At 29.9% G+C, this 24483-nt stretch overlaps 4 protein-coding genes and 6 non-coding genes across 10 annotated transcripts; 7 read left to right on the plus strand and 3 right to left on the minus strand.

Annotated features, from left to right (window-relative positions):
- Positions 1-316: 316 nt before the first annotated feature.
- Trnal-aag (transfer RNA leucine (anticodon AAG)) lies at positions 317-398 on the plus strand. Its single transcript has one exon. It is a non-coding gene; the product is annotated as a tRNA-Leu (tRNA).
- Positions 399-1545: 1147 nt separating this feature from the next.
- On the plus strand, positions 1546-1617 carry Trnaw-cca (transfer RNA tryptophan (anticodon CCA)). Its single transcript has one exon. It is a non-coding gene; the product is annotated as a tRNA-Trp (tRNA).
- Positions 1618-4746: 3129 nt separating this feature from the next.
- Trnaw-cca (transfer RNA tryptophan (anticodon CCA)) lies at positions 4747-4818 on the plus strand. The gene has a single exon. It is a non-coding gene; the product is annotated as a tRNA-Trp (tRNA).
- Positions 4819-6640: 1822 nt separating this feature from the next.
- On the plus strand, positions 6641-6722 carry Trnas-aga (transfer RNA serine (anticodon AGA)). The gene has a single exon. It is a non-coding gene; the product is annotated as a tRNA-Ser (tRNA).
- A 1491-nt stretch (positions 6723-8213) lies between these two features.
- Positions 8214-16410, minus strand: LOC127061993 (GRIP and coiled-coil domain-containing protein-like). Its single transcript, XM_050989535.1, has 4 exons — positions 16376-16410; positions 16036-16280; positions 13411-15020; positions 8214-8315 (listed from the first exon to the last, which is right to left on the minus strand). Exons 1-4 carry the CDS (start codon positions 16408-16410, stop codon positions 8214-8216), a joined length of 1992 nt encoding a protein of 663 aa, XP_050845492.1.
- Positions 13106-13179, plus strand: Trnat-agu (transfer RNA threonine (anticodon AGU)). Its single transcript has one exon. It is a non-coding gene; the product is annotated as a tRNA-Thr (tRNA).
- A 308-nt stretch (positions 16411-16718) lies between the features above and the next one.
- Trnas-gcu (transfer RNA serine (anticodon GCU)) lies at positions 16719-16800 on the minus strand. The gene has a single exon. It is a non-coding gene; the product is annotated as a tRNA-Ser (tRNA).
- A 180-nt stretch (positions 16801-16980) lies between these two features.
- Positions 16981-20817, plus strand: LOC127072604 (molybdenum cofactor sulfurase 1). The gene is made up of 7 exons (XM_051013131.1): positions 16981-17502; positions 17662-17818; positions 17891-18550; positions 18635-19560; positions 19660-19863; positions 19931-20148; positions 20235-20817. Exons 1-7 carry the CDS (start codon positions 17409-17411, stop codon positions 20418-20420), a joined length of 2445 nt encoding a protein of 814 aa, XP_050869088.1. The 5' UTR covers positions 16981-17408; the 3' UTR covers positions 20421-20817.
- On the minus strand, positions 17824-21262 carry LOC127072627 (migration and invasion enhancer 1). The gene is made up of 4 exons (XM_051013173.1): positions 21080-21262; positions 20825-20922; positions 20572-20759; positions 17824-18510 (listed from the first exon to the last, which is right to left on the minus strand). Exons 1-3 carry the CDS (start codon positions 21109-21111, stop codon positions 20596-20598), a joined length of 294 nt encoding a protein of 97 aa, XP_050869130.1. The 5' UTR covers positions 21112-21262; the 3' UTR covers positions 17824-18510; positions 20572-20595.
- A 290-nt stretch (positions 21263-21552) lies between these two features.
- Positions 21553-24179, plus strand: LOC127072619 (ras-related protein Rab-27A). The gene is made up of 6 exons (XM_051013158.1): positions 21553-21747; positions 21818-22104; positions 22200-22270; positions 22569-22683; positions 23070-23182; positions 23321-24179. The coding sequence occupies exons 2-6, from the start codon at positions 21961-21963 to the stop codon at positions 23502-23504; spliced, it is 627 nt and encodes a 208-aa protein (XP_050869115.1). The 5' UTR covers positions 21553-21747; positions 21818-21960; the 3' UTR covers positions 23505-24179.
- Positions 24180-24483: the final 304 nt, after the last annotated feature.

Raw genomic sequence — 24483 nt, forward strand, 5'->3', positions numbered from 1 at the left:
AGAAAGTACTTAATAAAAGAAGAAACGCGAACGATGGAAATCTCCGAGTGGTTATAGCGTTTAATAAAAATATACTTTCCATTAAGATTTCATTGGATCTCTTAATTATATACAAAGCGACCAATACCTTTATTATTTTTTTTTCTCAGAGATATTGAATCGATTAAATATTATTTATACGTTAAAAAGATAACCTTAACGCTTTCATTATAATGATTGTCAATAAAAGACTTTTTATGCTGTATAAAACAAATTATTAGAATATAAATATGATAACGAACTTATTAATTATTAATTAAAACACTGCATCCGCAAAGGTAGCGTGGCCGAGCGGTCTAAGGCGCTGGTTTAAGGCACCAGTCTCTTCGGAGGCGTGGGTTCGAATCCCACCGCTGCCAATTTTTTTTTCTCTCCTTCTCCAGAAAGGACGATGGAGAAACGCGTGAGCAGAGATGACTTTCCGTGCGAATAGCATTGAAAGAGATGTGCGCGATTACCAGTATGCTTGGTGCGATTCTTTTGAAGGTCCAATGGCTTGCGTCGGCACGCGGCGCCGTGGTTCACACCTAACAGGAACACATACTCGAATGGAGTAGATCGCTCGCTTCGCAGTGGTGAACTGTTTCTGCGACATCCAACGGCGACCTCGTATACTAATGCCGTAAAGATGGCGACTCGGCTCGGGACGCTACATATATGTATAACTACGAGGGAATAGTATCTATAGCTAATCGTTTATCGTATCTCTCTCAACGTTTATACTAATTATTTTATTTTTACTGATCGAATTAATTCAATATTATAACAGAATACAATTCGATTGTCAACTAAATTTGAATTCGACCGAACTGAGGCGTAAAAACATCGAAATTCTTCCAAATAAATTATTCTTTCTTTTCCAAGGTTAACCTTTAAAGAAAGGACACGTATAACCTCTCTCATGCTCTTGCAGTTCGCTGGGATCCTGTTGAGATTGTTGTTGTCGGGGGCTCGCCATTCCTGACCATTCCATTCGGAAGAGTCGATTTTCTTCTTACTGTCCGACGAACGACAATGGAAGAGAGAAATCGTAATAAAGATAGGTGTAATAAGAGAAAAAAAATCAACCCAAAGATGCTCCCATACATCTTGCTATCCTGATACAAGTTTCATTCGGAAGATGCCACCACGGACCACGCCCCATTGGCATTCGTGTATCGATCCCGTTCGTGTTTCAAGTTCCATTTTGAAAGCGTATAAGACGCGTACTTACGTAGCGTTTACTTTTCATCCACGTTTAGCTATAGCTATTTGTTCTATATTTAATTCTCGTACGAATTAGAAAAAAATTTTCGCTGTTTTTAATCAAATTCATAATCAACGATTATTTTATAAATCGTACTCGAAAATCATTGATCAAGGATTTTTAAGAATCATTAAGATACAACAAACTGTTTTAATTTTATCAAAATAAAATTATTTATAAAAGCAGAATTTAATAATTTTGAAGATGTAATTATTACATCGGTAGATTAGATCGCTTATCTGTGATTTTCCTAATAACTAGACTCCGTGGCGCAACGGTAGCGCGTCTGACTCCAGATCAGAAGGTTGCGTGTTCAAATCACGTCGGGGTCATCGGGATACATTTTTTTGTCAACTTTAACAAAATTTTTATTTAAGCATCAGTGATGTTAAAAAATGTAATAGTTGTTAAGTAATTCCATGATTTTCTAAACTTACTTTTAATACTTACGAAAGGTAAAATGAGATGCGTGAACAATTTAGGATATTGTATTTTTTGGAAATGGCAAATTTCTTGCGATGTAAAAATATAGCCATTCGAAAGATCAAAAGTTGACAATTGTCGATTATATGAATGTCGATATATTCCATCTTCATTTATTTATTTATTTATTTTTTTTTAGATAATAATAAGTAATGTAAATTTGAAATAGTCATCCTCGCGCGTAGATACTGAACATTTTAGAATATTCCATGACAATGAAGGTTCTGAAAACCGTAGTCTGTTTGCGAGGAGTCTCCTTCTCTCTACCTTTCTTTCTGTGATATGAAGTGCGGTGCGTGCTCACATCCCGCATAAGAACGGTGAGAGATTAGGATATCATGGACCAGAGAAATTTCTTCTCTCTCGTACGGTTGAGCGACATTCGCGCGGGTTGTCTCATTTAGCCCCTCCTGGCACTAGGCTAGCACGACCTTCCAAGAGGTCCGTCGCCTTACAGGCTTCTCATTTGTATTTAAGTGTCCTATGGTTATTCCCTTGACTAAACTAGCTTTAAGAAATATGGATACTAATCGTATCGTATGATACGCTACACGAACAAAAATTTATTCGAAATGTGATAATCACGTTTTCGTTAGAATATTTATTTCATCGTCATTCTAAAAAAAAAAAAAAAGAAAAAAAAAGAAAAGAAAAAAAAGAAAGAAAAAAGAAAAGAAACGAAAGATATCTTTTTAAAGATATAAATAATTCAACTGATTCTATTAATCTGATTCATTATTATCATACGTAACGGGAAAATCGAATATATTATTTTCCAATCGGACTTTGAACGTGAGCTTCGTACAGAGAGAATTATTCCAACGTTCGTTTCATTTATTAATTATCAGATACCGTCTTATCTGGCAACACTTCGTCTTGACTTCGATCGCTCTTATGTTTTCCTACTTCTCTGTACCGACTGATTGAGTCTAAATGATTCGGATTGTTAATCATCGAACGTCCGTTTATTCTTGATTATGTAACAGTCATCATCGTGCCTTCGAGACTTCTCTCTTAACCAATGAGCTACGTGGATGACCAATCGTATTTGTACGATGAAAACAAATCAGAACGCGTGACCTTCGTTCGAAGAAAATTCCCAATGCTCGTCATTTATTTATTTTTAACAAATGAACGTAATCAAGTTTGTCAATTGATTCGTAAAAGAAATATCTCGAATGTATTAACGCGTAAGTATATAAAAATGATTACGATTCATTTTATTAGAAACTCATCGCATTACTCGTGTCGTCTCGCCTTTACAAACATGGCGGTCGACATTATCTGTCCTCCGATCATTTTCACAGGCCTTCGTAATCTACATTTAGCGGGTAGAATGGACATAATCAACAATTTAACCGACAAGTTGTTAGGAAAGCATGAGACCGAGTTGGTAAGTTGAGCGAGCTGGCGATCGAACGGAGATGTCTCGTCATGCTTCGTGCCATTCATGTTAGCCGTGGATCGGAAAGACATAATTTTGAGGAAGAGCCGCGCGGGCCCTAAGCACCTCTGTGACGTAGCGCCACTTTATTGGTCCACAATGATCTCTTTCCTCGGGCTTATTGGTTCATTGACTTTGAAACGGCCAGAAATTTGGCAGATTCCTGGTCCAGGTATACTCGAGAACGATTATGCGAGCGTCTTGGCCGGTGATCAACGCTCAGAGACTTTCACTAAGCTCTCTGGAAGGCACAGTATTCTGTAAGACAGCCGATCACGGGACAGTGACACCGTTTTCCCCAAAACTGACGTTAATAAACTTCGTATGTCTCTCTTCTCTCTTTCTCTTTCTCTCTCTCTCTTTCTCTTTCTTTCTCTCTCTTTCTCTCTCTTCCTTTTACAAGCACATTCACACACATTCAAAGAGTTAAAACCGTGCTCGAGTTCACGTCATGCTCTCACATGCAACTCATTCATATACATCTTCGAGCGGAGCTCGATACTCGTGTAAAAGAGAGGTATACTTATATTTCGCGAACGTATCGAGCGTTATTACGCTTTCCCCTAAAATTAACATACATTCGTGGTGGGAAGGAGCCTTCTCGTATTGCTTTCATATTCTCGAAGCTGAACGTACGTTTGTACGTGTACGTAATAGGTACATATGTGTATACATATCTCTTGTTGTATGAGTGACTCGACTCGTTGACACACGAACGCTTCTCTGCGTCATGGAATTGCAGGCGTCTGCATGCGTTCCTGTTGAAAAAATTCCTCACGGGCGAAAGTCAAGGCATGACGGAATATCTTGCAATAAGCGAGACGTTCCGAGGTCGAACTAACGTTTGCATTATGTTAGCCTGGCATTAGGAGGGGCTCGATGAGACAACCCGCGCGAAACTTTGTTCAACGTAGGGAGAGCCATAACCTCCTTCATTTTCATGCATGCCGCATATTTCGATGCTCGCATGCGGGATGTGAGCACGCATCGCGTGCTTGTTACCAAGCACATGCCACGGTAGAACGCTAACCTATAATTTTGTAAAGTATAATGCTTCACTATATATATATATATATAGTAAGTACGTATAATATGTATATATATATATATATAGTAATTACGTATGTATATGTATATGTATGTGTATATATATATGTATGTATGTATGTAGGTATATATAAATTAAACTGAACATAATAAAGAAAACTAGACAATATATCATTATGGAAATAACCTTTACGTAAGAAGAACTTCAACTAGTTTAAAGTTAGATTTTTCCAAAGTTGTTTTATGATATTACTATATCTACGATAAACCTGAGTTAGATTATTGTTTAATCTATTTTATTAATACGTCAGTGATACGTATAGGATTTGATAGGCTGTACAAATATATTATTTTTCTGTGATTTCAAGTTTGATGATATAAAATTGTGAAAATATTTAAAGAAGCATACTACGTATAAGACAAAGAAATTGAATTATCTTTATTAGCAGCGTCAGAAATACATTACTTTAAATGAACAAGACAAGGAGACTCCGTGGCGCAACGGTAGCGCGTCTGACTCCAGATCAGAAGGTTGCGTGTTCAAATCACGTCGGGGTCAATGTCAATATTTTTTTTTGTAACCTTTTCGTTTTTTGTATTACGATACCTTTTCAGTCTTGCGTTATTGATCACATTTTGTCGTTTCTGAATTTTATGATTTTATTTTTTTATGTCTGATATACGTGTAGGAAAAATTTACGTCGATAATTATTTAAACAAAATAAATAGAGAAAGAACAAATATTGTAAACAAGAAATCGTATATTGGACATTCGTATCAATCCTCGCACATAGGCACAGAAAGATATCACGTTTGTCTTACATTATCGACTGACCTTTCGATAGCTGACATGATTTGACATGATCTGATTCAAGTAACTGACGTTTTATGTAGGCGATGCATCGAAATTTCTAATATTTTGAACCTACTTGCTAATCAGCTTCTCGACTTAGAAAATTCTTGATTCATTGCTAGAAGATTCTTTGCAACGCCTATACGTTCACGTAACTTCGTCTTGGACTTTTCTTTTTTGTACTTGAGCACGCGTACGGACTGATCCTACATACTTGTAAATGTGTTGATAATACAAAACGTAGATTCTACGTTTTTATTACAAATGCGATCAACAATATTAACGATTCGATATGTATTAACGAATTCGCGTTAATTGCAATGAACAAATGTCATATAACTTCTTACGTACGAAGTGATCATATTGCTGTATATGTAAAAAATAAATATTTTAAGGATTATGGACTTTAAATAAACCTATGATTCGTTTTATTTAGGGAGTTTTTCGTTTATAACTCTTGTTTTTATTGATCGATTTAGCATATTGCAGAAGACTACGAGCTTAATTAGAAACTCTAAAATCTAAAAATCCAAAACTCGAGCAATAGTTAACAATGTATTGTTCTTCCTTATGAATCTTTTTAAGGAACGTTCAATGCATTCTCAAGAATAAATATTCTGTATAATAATAAATGGTTCTTCGGAGAAAGTCTTATAAAGAGTGCGCTAAGGGTGCACAAATGTGCGCCAACAAATAACTTTCAAACTCTAGAATATAATTTTGAATTCTGCAAGAATTGAAAAATCGTTTACATTTTTCAAAATGTTTTCAAAAAATTCAAATCCATCGCGTTTGAATGTAAATTTACGAAAGTAGGTAGATATTACTTTCTTGTTTTGATGTATTCATAAAATATTTGAAATTCTGCAATTAAATTAAATTAAATCTATTTAGTATACAATATATAATACCTAGGTACACATCAACTTATGCAGGACACTCGTTTACACTACTTGTATTAATACTTTATTTCATTATTAATTTTTATAGATATAATAATTTTCGACAAATAATCTTATATATTATATATTGGTTTATAATCAATTTAAATGTATATATGTACATAATTGACTGACATTGAATATTATAGATATACGTTGATATCATTGATATGGAATCATATATTTTACATAAATTTTGCTAGATGTTTTCTCTATTAAAATTTATTACGAAAATGTGAGATGGATAAGGAACTTAGAGGAACGATGAGTAAGAAATTCAAAAACTCTTTTGTTCCTCCGAAAGTGTCTAGAGCATTTACTATTACAATTTCTTAGGTATATACCATCTCTAGTAAAGTCTTTGTTAGTATCGAAATAATTGGAAAAACTGAACCAAAAATAATTGTTACCAGTATACTGGTGTTTAAAAGATGTTAAATATAAATATAGATATATAAATTTATTAACTGATTAGAAATAATTATAACAATAATTTATGTATTTATGTAGATAAATTCATAAAAAAAAATATATATATGTATGTATACATTATGGTTTTATTATTCACTCAATTTCGACAAAGCGTAGCAGTCGTGGCCGAGTGGTTAAGGCGTCTGACTAGAAATCAGATTCCCTCTGGGAGCGTAGGTTCGAGTCCTACCGACTGCGGATTTGAGAATATTTTTTTTTAATTCAATTTTTTTATATATTTTTATTTAAAACATGGTTGGAGATAATAGACAAACTAATATATATGTGTGTGTGTGTGTGTGTATATATATATATATATATATAACTATTGTGATTTAAAAATTAAAATTGTCTTTTTCTCTATCTCTTCTTTCCTTCTAAAAATCTATTGAAAAAAAAAAATATTTCTAATTTACTAAAAAATAGAATATGTTTCGAGATTACATTTTCAAAACATTTATTTTTTACCCTCTTAGGATTTACAATTTCCCCATATAATTCTTTCTATAATAACGAATATTCCCTACCCTATTGCCTTATATACTTTCTTTTTATTTCTTTCTCTCTATTCACTTAAGACTACTGTCTTATAATTACATCCTATTTATATTAATACTACTTTTACAGTTCTATTTTTCTTCAAATAACTTTATCCTTTTTGTTTATCCTTACAATCTAAATCCTTATCACGAATTTATATCTATTATACATCCACACACATATCTTTTGTAAACATTATAATAAATTGGTATCTTAATCAATTTTAATCTAAACTATTATTAGTATCCCAATAAGTTTAATATACAAATTAGCGACAATGATGGAATTGAGATACTCAAAGAATTTCGATGTTACGAATTGCAAATATATTCAGATGGTGGTAATAGCTCCATCAATTTGCTGAATTTATCTTTCCATGTTCTGTATATTTCTTCGTTCTATCGTATAAAGAAAAGTATCATAGTGTAAGTAGGACAATCACATGTACAAAACACAATTAAGAAACAAAGTAACATTCACGAAGACATACAGTGAGAAATAATATAGTACTAATAATCGAATTTTATTTTAAAGTCTACTTAAGTTCTATCTGAAGACGCTTTCTAGATTTATAGCCGAAGAATGAACAAAGACTTGAGTTAAACTTTCATGAAGGAGTAGACTGCATAAATATAAGTGATCCGGCTAAAAGATTTTTTTAGTGAAGCGAATGGGATGAGACTTACGCAGAAAAATTTTGGAAACATACGAGAAAAATCAAACATTAGGAGTTACTTTAGATATAGAACGATATATGGATGCAGGAAATAATGCGGGAAGTTCTGCGAATGTTTAGGATTTCTGGTTAAACCAGACAATTACGACAGAAAAAAGAGAGTTTCTCAGGAGAGCGAACAACTGGAATAAGCCAGCGAAGACAATGGCTCTCATGTCGAATTTACAGAGAAAAGTGCGATCAGTTTTAGAAATAATTAAGGACTTGATCAATCTGACGTTTCTGGAATTAAAAGTGCAGTTTGAAATTCAGTTTCAGAGAAAACCTTAGTGTTCAAGGAAATTATACCGAATTTAGTAATCGGAGGACAGAAGACAATTTAACTGCTTTTGCCAAAGATCTGGATAAGCTTTCGCGATTCGTGTATCCAAAATGTATAGCAGAGATGCAGGCAATCCTGCAAGTTATTTAAATTATCCTGCACGTGCACCTGCGAAATAAACTGGATCCAGTTTATCAATGCTGTAAGGAACTCTTTCTTGCATTAAACTTTGCAATTGGAAGGAATGAAGTCCCTGAGAAAAGCAGTTTTTAGGATTATCGAAATCGAAGATATACAGAGGAACAATAATACTCATTTCTTTGAAAACAGAGTCGCATTTAATTGGGAACGAATTGAACGGAGAGATATAGGAGAAAATTTTTACAAAAGTCGTCAGGTTTGAAATGGAATTGAGAAAAAAGACTACTTAGGAGAATTGTGATCGTGAATGTTGATCGTGCGTGGAAAAGGGACATTTTTAGGTGGAATGTTAAAAAATTGTTAGGCTTCCGCGTAACCAGTCGTTAAAAAAACGCGACTGTTTAACGAACAGAAGAACTTTATTAACAATACTAGAACAAATACTAGAACAAGTATATACAAAATTAAAAAGGTTACGATTTAATAATAATAGATGACTGCTCTACATGTCTTCACGGATTGAGCTACTTTCGAAGACAGACATATTCCGTTGTTTTTATTTATCAATCCTTTGCTAGATACGGATAGACGGCGTTCATACCGAACATCTCTAGGCTCATAATGATATACATCGCAAAATAAAATGATCTTCGTTTAATAAACTTAAGATATATTTGTTTAGAGATTAGAATGATAAAACAAGATACATAACAAAAATAGGGTTTTTACGATATTATTTATTACGTATTTGGAAAATTATAGAAATATCGAAATTTTCAAATAAAAAAACAAAAGAAAAAGAAATACATGTGCATTTTGGTAAAAAAAATATTCGGGACGATCGAACTATTTTCCAATTTTATAACGAACATGTAAAAAAGGGTTTCGTTTTTCAAAATACATTTTCGAAACATTATATTCGAAATATTATTATTAATAAAAGACAAACGTAGGAAAACCAATAAATGATTTATCCTCTGTGTTACAATTATTGATTTGCTCGTATTGACAGGTATTTTTATTTATATTGGACAAGCAAATCTAATTGTGCGTATGCGTTTGTAATATGATATATATATATATATATATATATATATATATATATATATATATATAATATATATATGATATGTATGAATATGTACTTGTTATAAAAAAAACGTATAAATATAAATGTATGAATATATTTTTTCAAATGTCGAATAATGTTAAAAAGATATGCACAGTATTATACAATATTTTTTATCATTCGATACATTATTTTCTCCATTAATATGAAACAGAGCAAGAAATAATAAAATTAAAAAAAGCAAATATAATAACGTAATACTGTTAGGAGTATTAATAATCTGATAGTAATGTTATTACGAATAAAAGATGTAATAAAATTTGGTATATTTATAAATTATAAAACTTTAACAGCAGATATGTCTCATTAAATAATAACAAGGCGATATATAAATAAATAAGATAGACATAAACTGTCATAGAAGAATAAAAAGACAATAAATAAATAATAAATTATAGATAAAAGTCAATATTTTCTTTTTGTTGCAATTCGTTTTCGATACATTTGAATTTTACTTTTTGGATTATTATTCCGTCTTTATATATTTATTTTCAATATTTTAAAACAAGATGATTAATCTTGTAATAAAGGATAACTTATTTGACTTTCTTTACTTGAAATTGTTTGTATAATTTAAGAAAAGACGAGAAGAAATATGATTATGGCTAATAATGTACAAGATAGTTTAATAAAACGTAAAACGTTTCAATGTTTTTATTTTAAGAACTAACTCAAGTTTCTTGCGGAACAGGCTGGAAATACTAACGATTTTTTTAAACATAGTTTTATTACTAGTTAATAAGAAAGAAAAATTCAACTATTAAACTTTAAACATTGTAGAAAAGTTTAACAATATATACAAAAATATTTATGATAGACTAATGACTTATCTTATTTACTTGTATTAATATTTATAATATTTATTTAGTTATAATTAATTTAATAATAATTTTAAATCATTTAATTTAATTTAAATATTTTAATTTAAATATTTTTAAATAATTTATTTGAAATAAATCATTTCATTATATTTAAATTAATTATTATAATAAATTTAATAATTAATTTAATAAATAATTTAACTTTAAGATGAAAAATTCGATAGCAATCGTAGCTGTTTTAATAATTATTATACTAATACATATAGATGCATACACTTAACAAATTATTGGATTTTCTCTCAAAAATAATTTAGAACGATACGGAATACTTGGCCTTGAGAAATTCGTCGAATGGCTACTAAGAGATAAATACAAAATAAAACACACATAATCCAGCATTGTCTGAGTTTAAGACACTTTCTTTGCATTGCGAATAGAGTCAATTTTTCCAAGTCTAGAAATAAATTTAAGAGGATTCTACATCGGAAGACCTATGTGTTTTTACCCCGTAGAAATAGCTAAGTTTCTTCCACAGAAAAAATCCCGGCCACTTAATATAAAAGACCGGACACGAATTTATCGAAAAATATTTTAAACAAACGTTCCAGACATGTTCCCGATTAATTAAAAATTAATAATGGCCTTTTTTCATATAATTATTCATTTATTCCTATAATAAATAAATGTAGTTAGACATCTATCGTCGATTATAAACCATCAATTTTAATTATTATTCAGATGATTTCCTTCGAAGTTAACAACATTGTTTTACATTGTTAAACATTGTTTGTGAGAAAAGCTACATCCTAACGTATGACGAAGACCTTATCTCTTCATCGATACACAAATATGTATCATCCAATAGCCTATGATATTGTCACGCCCCAGGTCAGAGACTTCGTAAAGTTAATTTACAACTGAAGGATACGATTGTTAAAACGACCTGTTTTGATCATAATATCTATATAACGTTTACCGCGAACGACCCTTAGATCGATGGAATACAAATTTCTAAAGATCTACCTCCGATTATTTACGATTACAAGTAGACAAAAATTAGTGACGAGTGTTAGTCCGAGGTAAGATAAATTAATTGCGGATTGAAGGATTCAAGGGGAGAATTAATAAAAAACTGAATTTATCGAGACTCGTTTGACTTGTCGTATTGATGCAACTCATAGTCCAAAACGAGATTAATTCAAATAATATAAATAATCAACGATATATTCTAAATATTACTTACAGTATTTGTTTTTATGATGTGTGAAGAGTTAGGTTAGCCCCAATTTGGAAGTTGGCACAATGCACTATTTAAACTGTTTCACGTAAAGAGAAAATCAAAAAAGTGGTTGACTGTATCTTTAAAGAGAACTATGGTGTTTTCATTTTAAAAAGAGTTTCATCTTGTTTCAATATCGGTTGATCGTCCGTAATGTACTGATCGGTGAGGGCGATGTTAAGATTTTCGTTGAGTCCTAATGGTCAAGGTGGGAGACTGCTTAGTCGTCAGAACATCGGTTTTTGGTTCAATGTATTGCCTCTACGTGCGCTGCTGACGGTGATGAGAACGTTTCTCTAAAGGAACTCTCAACCGTGCCTTATCTGGGCCGGTTGAGTCCCCTATCCTGCTATGTAATTCATATTTAGCTAGGATTCTCTATTCCCACTCTGTCCTCTATCCAAACTATGCAAAAAATAGATACGCGCATGTTTTGTTATTAAACTAAAAAATGAACTAAATAGAATCGTTTTTTGAAGATCTTATTTAGATTATCAGATCAACTATAATACATTCTTTTCTGTTAGATCATATAGAGTTAGTGATGTGATCTGAAACTTTTCGATTAAAAATAAATGACGACAACTTTGAACGTTTCCAAGTTTATTCAAAACTTAAAATTGTTGAAATAAATTTCAATCTTAATAAGTCTCAAATCTTTCGTCATTTTCGTTGTTAACGTAGCGTAGCGATTTTCATATATGTATCATTTATTTTTATTACATTAAGAAATATATTCATATATTTATTTTTTGGTACTAATTTGATATGAAATTGATTTGGTACTGGTTCTCGATATTGGTTTTTATTATTAATATAATACTCGAGTTACTTATCCTAAATTTAAATATCTGGTTCTCAGATTTAAATCCGAGTATTGTAATACTCGGTTTTGAATCTTTTATCATCATCATTTTTTTTTTTTTATATATAAATTCTAATATTAAATTAAAACTTTTTAAATTTAAAAATAAAAGAGAAAGTCGCAGATTTTTCAAATGACTAGTACTTATTTAATTTTAAATATAATTACTATACTCTAATCTGTATATATTATATTACATTATATTTATAAGTTTGTTATCGAATAAGTAATATTTATCTTATTTTCTTCTCTTGTTTCCTACATATCAACATTCATAATACAAAACGCTTCATTCGTAATATGCAAGCTATAAAAACGAATAACATGAATAAATATACCTTTACTAAATCGAACTTTTCGGATTTTCTTAAATATTTCATGTTAATAATATTTCACGTCTTAAATATTTCACATCCTGTTTGAATAAAAGTAATTAGAAAGATTCTAAGAAATTGAAGACTCGACAACTTTCTAAATCCTCTTCTGAAAACTCTCAAGACTTTGAAACGTACGAGTTGACGATCAATACTTTCAAGATTATCGGTAAGACAATGAAAATGAGAGAAGACTTATTAGACGTATTAAGATTTTTTAGACTTTGCATGGTTTTGAAATGATTCAAATTTATTGCAAAAATAAATGAAATAAATCTGGAACGATTCCAAGTATTTTAGATTCTATCTTTACATACCATGTTCATACATATACGCACATACATAAGCAATAATTTTCTATATCAGAGATAAGATCAATAACTTTATTATAAATGTCACAAAAGGATATTGGTTGGCCTGAGTTGCCTATCGAAGGCGCCGTGGCTTAGTTGGTTAAAGCGCCTGTCTAGTAAACAGGAGATCGGGGGTTCGAATCCCCCCGGGGCCTTGCATTTAATTTTGGACTCATGATTACAAATGTAACACGTTCTTATATTGAACAAAAAATACATGAAATAATTTTTTATGCAATCTGAGTTCTCATAAAAGTCACGAATAGATGAAATTATCATCAATAATAATACAAAGTTTTATTCTTCATATTCGGTATTTGTGAAAATACCAAATAATCTATCAACAAAGATAAAAAAAATCTCCGGATTCTTTCAATTATCGATACATTATTATTACTGTCATTATTATCATTACTATTATTTCCATTCATTTTTACGTCGATACAATGACAAAGTAACATTTTTCTTATAAATGATTCGTCGCTTTCGGGCTTAGAGATCTTTATTTTTGTTCGATCTTTTTTCTCTGGAAGATCTATAATGATTTCAGATTCGTCCAACGGTGTAATTTCTTCGGTATCGCTAGGATGTATGTTACTAGGTACAGTTCCTTTTGTTTCGATAACATCCTTTTTCTGCGGAAGATCTACAATGGTTTTAGATTCGTCCAACGGTGTAATTTTTTTAGTATCGCTAGGATGTATACTACTAGCCACAGTTTCTTTTGTTTCGATAACATCCTTTTTCTGCGGAAGATCTACAATGGTTTTAGATTTGTCCAATGGTGTAATTTTTTTAGTATCGCTAGGATGTATATTACTAGGTACAGTTCCTTTTGTTTCGATAACATCCTTTTTCTGCGGAAGATCTACAATGATTTTAGATTCGTCCAACGGTGTAATTGTTTTAGTATCGCTAGGATGTTTACTACTAGCCACAGTTTCTTTTGTCTCTATAACATTCTCCTTCTGCGGAAGATCTACAATGATTTTAAATTCGTCCAATAGTGTAATTTTTTTAGTATCACTAGGATGTATACTACTAGACACAGTTCCTTTTGTCTCTATAACATTCTCCTTCTGTGGAAGATCTACAATGATTTTAGATTCGTCCAATAGTGTAATTTTTTTAGTATCACTAGGATGTATACTACTAGACACAGTTCCTTTTGTTTCGATAACATCCTTTTTCTGCGGAAGATTTACAATGATTTTAGATTCGTCCAACGGTGTAATTTTTTTAGTATCGCTAGGATGTTTACTACTAGCCACAGTTTCTTTTGTCTCTATAACATTCTCTTTCTGCGGAAGATCTACAATGGTTTTAGATTCGTCCAATGGTGTAATTTGTTCAGTATCGCTAGGATCTATACTACTAGGCAAAGTTTTGCTAATATTAGATAAGATCTGTTCTTTGCGTATGAGATCTTTTAAATTCGTTTCCAGTTTTACAGTTTGGAGCGTGAAATCAGAAAAGGGACTTTCGATTGTCAAAGATTTAATATCCTTTTTGTCATTCTTTGCATTTTTGTGATCAGACGTATCGTTGATTTCCTCGACCAAATTTGTCTTGGATGTACTCGTTATAATTTTATCTTTCTCCACAGACGAAGTGCTTTTTAACGATTCCAATTTTTTATCGTCAGAAATCGGTGACTCAGTCAAAGTAATATTCTCAGTTGTGTCCTGAATATCCGATCGGAGAATGTTTTTCTCAAGGTCTTTGGAACTTGAATCAAGAATAACTTTCTCCTTCTCGTTTATCGATGCTTGTTTTATTTCGTCTTGAGTATCAGTTTTACTTTCACTAGGCTCTGAGGTATCGACGTTCATTTCGGTATAAATTTCCTTTGTTATAGGTACTTGCTTCTTATCGGAGGAATAATTAGTGTACAAATATTGAAGGATTTCCATATCTCGTGAAGGAAGAGTGTTTGCAGCAATGACACGTTCCATATGTTGGACGTATGCTTCCTCTGGCGATGTAGTGGTCTGTTCTATAAGTTTTGTTTATTTTTTTATTTTTGTACTATTTAAGTTTATACGTAGATATTTGAATTTAATTGTGAAATTAAAAAAATAATTTTAATAATTTTTATTAATATAATGCAAGCTTTATTTTAATACATATATGTATATATAAAGTATCCATCCATAGATGTCCGAGCAAATATCTCACGATTGGTTGAAATTACAAGAAAGTTTAATAAGACATATTTACACGGATCTGAATCAGTTACAAATGCATATATAAATTTCTTTTTTATTCGTAATCTTTTCAGATCATGAAAATCAACATAGTTTTTTAAATGGATAATTATAATCTTTGTTGCATATTTATATAATGATCCTTTGCAATCAAAATCATATCTAGTAAAACATTATTATTATGTATCATTTACGAGATAATCAGCATGATTACAACTGATTAACAAATTCACGTTGTATTGTAATTTATATTATATACCATACAAATGTATTATTTCAAATCAAGCAATTGTACATTTTTTTAACAAGTTGAATGATAGTAATCCTGTTCGATGTAACTGACTTCAAAATATTATATAGTCTAACGATTGTTCTTTCAAATTATATAATGAAAAACCAACTACTTAAATACTTAAAAAGCCGATTATTTCGTAAACGATTCATAGTAGCAATTTTTGACTATATATGATTTTGATTGCAAATCATCAGTATTATATAAATATGTAAAAAAAATTATACGCATTCGTTTAAAAATACCATGAATCAAAGAGATCACAAGTGAAAAAGAATTGTTGATATGCACTTAGCTGACTCAAATCCATGCAAACTTCTTTTATTAAACTCTCTTGCAACTTCAATCAATCGCAAAATATTTGTTCGAATATCTATGGATAGACATATATATATATATATATATATATATATATATATATATATATATATATTAAACATGATATAATAGAATATCTAATTTTATCGTTACATTATATGTATATGCACACAGATATATTTTATATTTCATACCCGATACATCTTTTACGTCATCTGTGTCTTTTTTTGTCGCAATCGATTTATCAATTTTATCGTTCTCATGTTTCTCCGTTATTTTCTTGATCGTCTCCTTCGATTCTTCCATATCTTTTTCAACCTTAGTTTCGTCCGTAAACGTTGGCGAAATATTTTCACCATTTTCTTCTTTTTCTGGCTGATCTTCTATATTTATAAAACCTTTTGACTTTTGAATAAGCTGGCGTTTACTTTGTTGTTCACTATCGTAAGCTTCTATATCTTCATAATTTCGTTCATAATCTATCAAATTTATGAAACCTTTTTTTTCGGTTACTATAGGATGTGTATAATTTACATCGTTATTCTCGTTAATATTCTTGATTTGTTCATTATTAACATCAGAAATATTATTTTTTATATTATCAGATTTGTTTGATTCTTCTCGTTTCTTGACAACTTCTTTTTCTTTCTCTGCCATCTTATTTTTAACAAATAAAAAATGATATTCGCTTAACTTCGTATTAAATATAAATTGTTTCGTCAATGCTATCTACAAATTTTTTTTTATTCACTGCCACTTATAAATAATACACAAGATTATAAGTATAAATTACGTATATAAAATAATTATCATGTTTAGTATATATATATCATCATTATAAATTTATAAAAAAAGAATTGTGAAGAAAAAAAGAAATCGACGAGGATGGGATTCGAACCCACGCGTGCAGAGCACATTGGATTAGCAGTCCAACGCCTTAACCACTCGGCCACCTCGTCACACGAGAACAGTTCTTCTAAATATTTATAATAAATAAAAATTTTTAATAATTATTTTGATAATTTTATAACATTTGTTATAGTTCAAATGATATAAATATTTACTTAAGTATACGTATGTTTCTGTCTTACATCAAAATATTACACATTAATGAAAGTAATTCGTAGTATATTTGTATATTTGAATAAAATTGTTAACAAAAAATGCATTGTAACATATAGTATAACTTAAATATGTAATCATGACTTCATTGTCGAGCATAAGTATGTATGTATAATTGTACAAGATTCATGTGTTACGTATAGACCGTTATTATGATGATTGTGTAAGCGATATTTCAATGCGTCATAACAAATAAATTTGCTCAAAAAAGTTAAAAATATTTTTAATATTTATCATATATAATGCGTAGAACATTACCACTTGACTTTGAACCTTATTATTTACATTATAATCTATTTAATAAGTATTGAAGATAGTAACCAATGGCTGCAATCGTGTTAAGTAATCGTTTCCCGTTCTTATTTGTTACAACATGCAATGTATATAGTTGAGTATACTCATAACAACGTAAGGAGATTAAGTGGCACTTCAAAGAAATTGAAAAATGGAAGAGACATCGGAAAAAATGTTGACATACGCATCTGTTTACGACAAAAGGACTGCTGCAAATATTAGAAACGAATTTTCTAGACTTCAAGGTAAATATTGCATATGGAACAAAATATTATATATGAAATCATTAGAACGTATTATCATTAGAACGTATTATCGTATTTGGGGAAAAATTTGATTTAATTGCAAGTATTTATATCCTTCTAGAATAAAAAGGTTTTACATTGTTTTTATCTTTATTCCAGGACAATGTTATTTAGATCATGCCGGTGCTACACTTTATTCCGACATACAAATAAAAAATATAAGCGATGATTTATGCAACTCCCTTTATGGTAATCCACATTCCGTTGGCCTTGCAGGTGGTATTACTCACGATAATATTGAACAAATAAGACATAGGTAAATAGTTTTTTAATAAATTTAATTACTGTGTAACAAATGTATTATTTTTTATATATTGTGATTTTTTAGAATATTGAGTCATTTTCACACATCGTCAGAAGAATACAGTATTATTTTTACATCAGGAGCAACGCAATCTCTAAAAGTGATCGCTGAAACATTTCGTTTTTCCAATAATAAAAATAATGAATTTCAATCTACAGGAAATTTTATTTACATGCAAGACAATCATACTTCAGTTCTTGGAATGCGAGAGGTTGTCTCCCAAAAAAACGTTAAAGTAACTTGTCTTAGTCATAAACATGCATTTCAAGTATTAGAACAACCAGTAAATTCTTCGAATGACAATGTAGCAAGTGACAATAATTCTCTTTTTGTTTATCCTGCCCAATGCAATTTTTCTGGTGCAAAATATCCACTCAAGTGGATTCAAAATGCACATAATAACGTGCTTTCCAGCGTCACTGGTCAATTAAATACAAAGTGGTATGTTCTCTTAGATGCAGCAGGATTTGTACCAACAAACGATTTGAATTTATCCATATTTAAACCAGACTTTGTATGTATATCTTTTTATAAGATGTTTGGATATCCAACTGGTATCGGTGCTTTAATAGTGAAGAATTCTAGTGCACATGTTCTTGAAAAAGTCTATTATGGCGGAGGCACTGTAAATGTTTCTCTTAGTTCTGAAATGTTTCATGTGAAGCGTCAAAACTTATATCAAAGGTAAATAAGATAAATATATTTGAATGAAGATAACATATTTTGATAATATTACAATATTTAATTATAATATTACAATACTTATAGGTTTGAAGATGGAACTATACCATTTTTATCTATAATATCATTACAATATGGATTAGATATATTTTCAAAAATTAGTATAAAGCAAATATCGAGTCATGTATTTGCACTTGCAAAATATTTGCATCATACTCTATTAAGATTGCATCATTGTAATGGTGCACCTGTTGTAAAAATTTATTCAGACAATGATTATGAAAATCCTAATTTACAAGGAGGAACAGTTACATTTAATATTCTCAGATCAAATGGCGAATATGTTGGATATATGGAAGTTGCACATATGGCTGCACTTTTTAAAATACATCTCAGAACTGGTTGTTTCTGTAATCCTGGTGCATGTCAAAGACATCTATCCCTTAAAAATGAGGAAATCTTACAAAATTATGATGCAGGCTATGTATGTGGTGGTACTGCAGATATAATAAATGGTAAACCAACTGGTGCTGTGCGAATTTCATTTGGATATATGTCTGTGATCGAAGATGTTGAGACTTTGTTACAAATGATAACTAAATGTTTTCTGAGCAAATCAGAAGGAAATTTATGCGTATCAGAAGTTCGTAAATCAAATCATATTGAAACTAAAAATCAGAAATATGTTATAAATGATAAAGATAATACAAAAGAGTTTGAGGATAAGGCATGGTATTCGCCATTTTTATACGGTGCAAAATATTTTACAAATACTAATAACTCAAGAAGTAATATTACTTTAAAACGATTGTTTATATATCCTATAAAATCATGTGGAGCATTTGAAATAACTACTTCTTGGACTTTGAATGAGAAAGGTTTGGAATATGATAGAGAGTGGATGATAATGACATCAAATGGAATTTGTTTGACTCAAAAGCAACAAACCAATCTCTGTTTAATTAAACCATTTATATCCAAAGAAACACAAGTTATGAAATTAACATATCCAGGTAAAACTGAAATGAATTATTCTTAGAAAGACATTTTTTTTTTACTAGTAATGACAATTATTACTATTTAATATTTTCGTTCTATAATAACTCTTTTAGGAATGCCATCAATAGAAGTACTTTTGAAGAATTCTGAAGATTATGTAAATGGTACAATATGCCAAAGTAGAGTTTGTGGACAAAAAGTTCAAGGCATTGATTGCGGAGGAGATGTGTCTGAGTGGTTGAGCTTAGCTATTGGTCATCCAAATTTAAAACTTGTTAGGCAAATTAGTCACGAAATCAAAGACAAACCAAAGCAAGGTACATTAAAAGAATACTTATTTTATATATATTTCATTGTACATTTTTAACTGTATATTTTTTACAGGATTACAAAATCCAAAACTATCCTTTTCAAGCCAAGCTCAGTATTTATTATTGAACGAAGAAAGCATATCATGGTTATGCAATAGAATTGTTAATGCAGAAGATTTTAACAAAGATACAGTATTACATAGATTTAGAGGAAACATTGTATTAAGTGGCTGCAAAGCTTTTGAAGAGCTTTCATGGAAATTAATACGAATAGGCAAAACTGAATTCCAGGTTGTTCATTTATACAATTTAGTAATATTTTATAAATTTAGTAATAATTTTAGAATTCATCCTGTAAATATTATTATGTATATTAGGTAAATGGATCTTGTACAAGATGTCAAATGATATGCATTGATCAAACAACAGGTATAAAAACAGTAGAACCATTACGTACATTAGCAGAGGAATTTCATGGAAAATTAAAATTTGGTATATATCTTACAAGATCAGCAACAAAAGAAGGAATATTAAATATTGGAGATGTTGTGTACTTCGATTGACAATTTTATATTTTATAATATATATTTTATAATATATATCAAAATTGCGTTACTATACTACAAATATATATATATATATATATATATATATATATATATATATATATATAAGTATAATAAAATTTACATTCATATATGTATTATACTCTACCTGGCATTTTTTTAACATAGAAGATCATGATATTGTACATTCTATAGGCTGTTGTTTTGTAACTTTTTTTATAGGTTCACCATTTGATACATCTTTGATAGTTTCGCATACTGCTTCGTAGTCTGGAAATGCTAGTGTTTGAAGTTTGGAATAAACTAATTCATCATTAATCTTAATTTCAAAGGATCCTGTAAAAAATAACAAATTTTTATGTATTTTTAATATATAAAATTTTATATAAAAATTGTCTTGCCTTCTTTTCCTTCGGTTCCAGACACTTTGGCTGTTGGTACGTTCTTTTCTATCAAATTTACCATATCAACAAATTGTGGTTTATAGTTACAGGTTTCACTGTAAAACAATTTCAAATTTACTAAATAAAATTGAATTTGATTATTGTTTTAGAATCTATAAATGTAGCTATTTCATCAAGAGGTTATAATTCCTTTGCATATTGCAATAATATGTACCGCATTTTATAATAGGATTTTATAATTAATATATTTACCAATATTCTATGTTAACTTTAACGTCGTACATATTAGATATAATTACGAAGTTATTTTAATTTAAATTAAAATAAAATTCTGATCGTATTTGCTATGATACATTACTACCAACAGTAATACATCAATTTCATATTAACACAAAATGTAGAATTAAGTATATGCATATGTAGGGTAATATGTATCGATAGTTTGCAGTTGTAACTCGGACGATGTCCTCATTTCGTTTTTATTTATATACCTCTTATAGAAAGATCGATTTATGTTATTAACGTCAACATACAAACTATCAATGCAAAGAAGTAATAATATTTATGCAATCTTCCCGCATTATATTTCAAACGGATGAGATTGTGAAATTTTTGTTAAAAATAATTAAAGAAAAGTCGAATTTTATTTAAAGTCATTTGAAATTGCTACGTCGACCTTGGTAGCACTGGGCCAATCGGCGCCATTTTTTCGTGTATGCATATGTCGGCTGTTCTTGATGTAACAGCGAATTATTACACTTCGTTACAATGCACAGAAAAGTAATACAGTAAAGTATTTTACGAGTTTATCAATATAAAACGATATTTCTTTATATTCTTTAAATAAGTAGTGTTCCAGTTGTGCAGCGTTCCAAATTGTTACGCGCGAATCTTTTGAAAATCACATACGTGGGCAACAGGTGGCAATGTCTAATTTCGCACATGTTTCGCGTTTGTGAGTCAGTTATATATTTGAAATATTAATCTTAGGTGGATTATATTTTGTGCGAAGTAAAGAGAGGCGTATTGCAGTGAACGCATTAAATCGATACATTTTTTACGTGCTCGTCGTACGTTTAAGATATATTAATTGTTTATATAGAGAAAGTATCTAGGAAAAAAATATATAAAAAATGGATTATGATTACTTGATCAAGTTTTTGGCTCTTGGGAATTCTGGAGTTGGAAAAACTAGTTTTCTGTATCAGTATACCGACGGTACTTTCAATTCACGTTTTGTTTCTACAGTTGGAATTGATTTTAAAGAAAAGAGAGTAGTAAGTATACATTTCATTTATAATATTTGGTTTTTGTTATCTTTAAACCCTTTATATAAATTGTATTCTTATCAATTACTTTGGATTGATTATAGATATATCAGATGCCGGATGGAAGTAGCCAAAGAGTACATTTGCAGCTTTGGGATACGGCGGGTCAAGAAAGGTACGTACATTATTGATATTTATTAGGTACAATAACATTGAACTGTAATTTTCGAGCATAAATAATTTTATAGAAATCATGATATTTTCATGATTTTTTATATTTAGATATAAATTTATATATTTAAGAAATTGCATGGTGACAAATACATAATTGAGTAATAATGAAGTATATTAATATCTTTAAAATCTAATAACTTCTTTTAACATAGTGCATGATATCTTTATAATATATATAACATGATATATAGAAAACAAAACTAATAAAGTTAGTTTAAATTAATATCATTAACATCCAGGTTTCGAAGTTTAACCACGGCTTTTTACCGGGATTCTATGGGTTTCCTATTAATTTTTGATCTGACCAATGAGCTCTCCTTTCTTGAAGTTAGAAATTGGCTGGAACAGCTTAGGGTACTTGTCTTTTTATAGATTATTGGAAATTTATTTTAATATATATTTAATATGTTGCATATTTTCGGACGATTCTTTGAGCTATAATCAATTTAACTACATAATAAGTCTGTTAATTTATTAACATTTGTTTGGTCATATTGAGCATGTAATAGAATTAGATTAGAGCATGTAATAGTTGCGCTTGAAATGATACTTATAAATATTACTTTTGATTAACACAATTAGGTTTATATATGAGCTGGACAAAAACTCAAATTGTCGTTCGATTTCAATTAAAAGGTATATGAGCCATTCATACTATATTACATGATTGTTTATCACAACGTTATATTAATCCTTTTTTCCTTTATAACAATTCTTATTTTTCATATATATATATACAGATGCATGCATATTGTGAAAATCCAGATATAATCCTCTGTGGTAATAAATCTGATCTTGAGGACAAGCGAGTTATTAGCGAGTATAAAGCACGTGATCTAGCAGAAAAACATGGGTGAGTTTATAAGTTCTTTTATAAATAGCAAGTTAACAAAATTATTTTATTCTATATAAAAACATGCAAAGATAAAATATGTGAATGCGAATCTTATAGCTTTTCTTTGGGGGGTGTAATTGAACTATTGATTTTCAGCTTGGTATATTTGGAAACTAGCGCTGCTACTGGACAAAATGTTGAACGTGCAGTAGAAATTCTGTTAGATCGTGTTATGCGCAGAATGGAAGTTACAGTAGATAAGTCGTTGCTACCACATCAAAAGGTTTTGAAGTGTCACGAGCGTGAGACACCACCTCCTAGTAGTTCTTGTTATTGCTGACAGTGTGATTTTGCATAGACAGTCAGATAGTTTGACTGCTATTGCAATTGGAGGTCTCAGGGGAAAAAATATTTCCTTTATTCTCATAGGCTAACAGACCGACATTTAACTTAATTACAAGTCATTCAATTCTGGGTAAAAAAGGTTGTGACAAAGGCATTTATTCAGAATTTTTTCTGAAATTTATCAGGTATGTCTCGAGTTGTGAATATTAATATCAATATTCTAAGCTATTGCTTCCTATAATGTACAATCCCATTGTCTTCCATGTTTCTTCCTTGTCATATCAATTTATCTCTTCCTTTATCATATCATTATAGTATGTATTATCATTATCATATATACATATCATATATATTATATATATATATATATATATATATATATATATATATATATATATATATTTGTTCTTAAATGAATCTTTCTGGTACATTTTTCATTCCTGCTTCCTTGATATCTTTTCCTTGAAATCTTTAAAAATAATGATTTAACTTATACCTCTATCATAATAATATGCACAAAGTGTTCAAAAAGTCAATCTTTCACCATGTGTCAAAAGTGTGATATAACTATTTCAAAGAAATTTTCAAATTTACGAATCTTCATATATGACTAAATGTTTTTAATGCTGTTATTGTATGATATTTATTTAAAATTATTAAATATAATCGTTCAATAATACGTTCAATACAATCAATAATATCATACAATATGCATGAAGTACTTGTGATATTTATACAGATTTAATATCTTGTTCGAATTAATATAAATAACGATATCGCGTTTGGAAATTATGAGAAATTACGTTATTAATGTAATGGAAGCAAGATTATATACTTATACTATATATATATATATATATCTCTCTCGTACATTGTATTTTTTGTCAACAATTTCTTTATAATCTTAAACTCGATCAGTTTGATCAAATATGTTCTAAAATTGACAAATATACATAGGTACATTAATTCTTCCT

Source organism: Vespula vulgaris, chromosome 2 (assembly GCF_905475345.1).
Source record: "Vespula vulgaris chromosome 2, iyVesVulg1.1, whole genome shotgun sequence".
NCBI lineage: Eukaryota > Metazoa > Arthropoda > Insecta > Hymenoptera > Vespidae > Vespula > Vespula vulgaris.

Coding starts and splice junctions, on each gene's coding strand:
- LOC127061993 (XM_050989535.1), bottom strand. CDS start 16,410: ATGAACAAATCAAGAATATTAACGAGAATAACGAT. Junction 15,021..16,035: donor TGACGTAAAAGATGTATCGG/GTATGAAATATA, acceptor CAAAACTTATAG/AACAGACCACTACATCGCCA. Junction 8,316..13,410: donor ATAATGACAGTAATAATAAT/GTATCGATAATT, acceptor TGCTTTTCTCAG/GGACTTCATTCCTTCCAATT.
- LOC127072604 (XM_051013131.1), top strand. CDS start 17,409: ATGGAAGAGACATCGGAAAAAATGTTGACATACGCATCTGTTTACGAC. Junction 17,503..17,661: donor CGAATTTTCTAGACTTCAAG/GTAAATATTGCA, acceptor TCTTTATTCCAG/GACAATGTTATTTAGATCAT. Junction 18,551..18,634: donor CGTCAAAACTTATATCAAAG/GTAAATAAGATA, acceptor CAATACTTATAG/GTTTGAAGATGGAACTATAC.
- LOC127072627 (XM_051013173.1), bottom strand. CDS start 21,111: ATGTACGACGTTAAAGTTAACATAGAATATTG. Junction 20,923..21,079: donor AAAGTTAACATAGAATATTG/GTAAATATATTA, acceptor ATTGTTTTACAG/TGAAACCTGTAACTATAAAC. Junction 20,760..20,824: donor TGGAACCGAAGGAAAAGAAG/GCAAGACAATTT, acceptor TATTTTTTACAG/GATCCTTTGAAATTAAGATT.
- LOC127072619 (XM_051013158.1), top strand. CDS start 21,961: ATGGATTATGATTACTTGATCAAGTTTTTGGCTCTTGGGAATTCTGGA. Junction 22,105..22,199: donor ATTTTAAAGAAAAGAGAGTA/GTAAGTATACAT, acceptor GATTGATTATAG/ATATATCAGATGCCGGATGG. Junction 22,684..23,069: donor ATTGGCTGGAACAGCTTAGG/GTACTTGTCTTT, acceptor ATATATATACAG/ATGCATGCATATTGTGAAAA.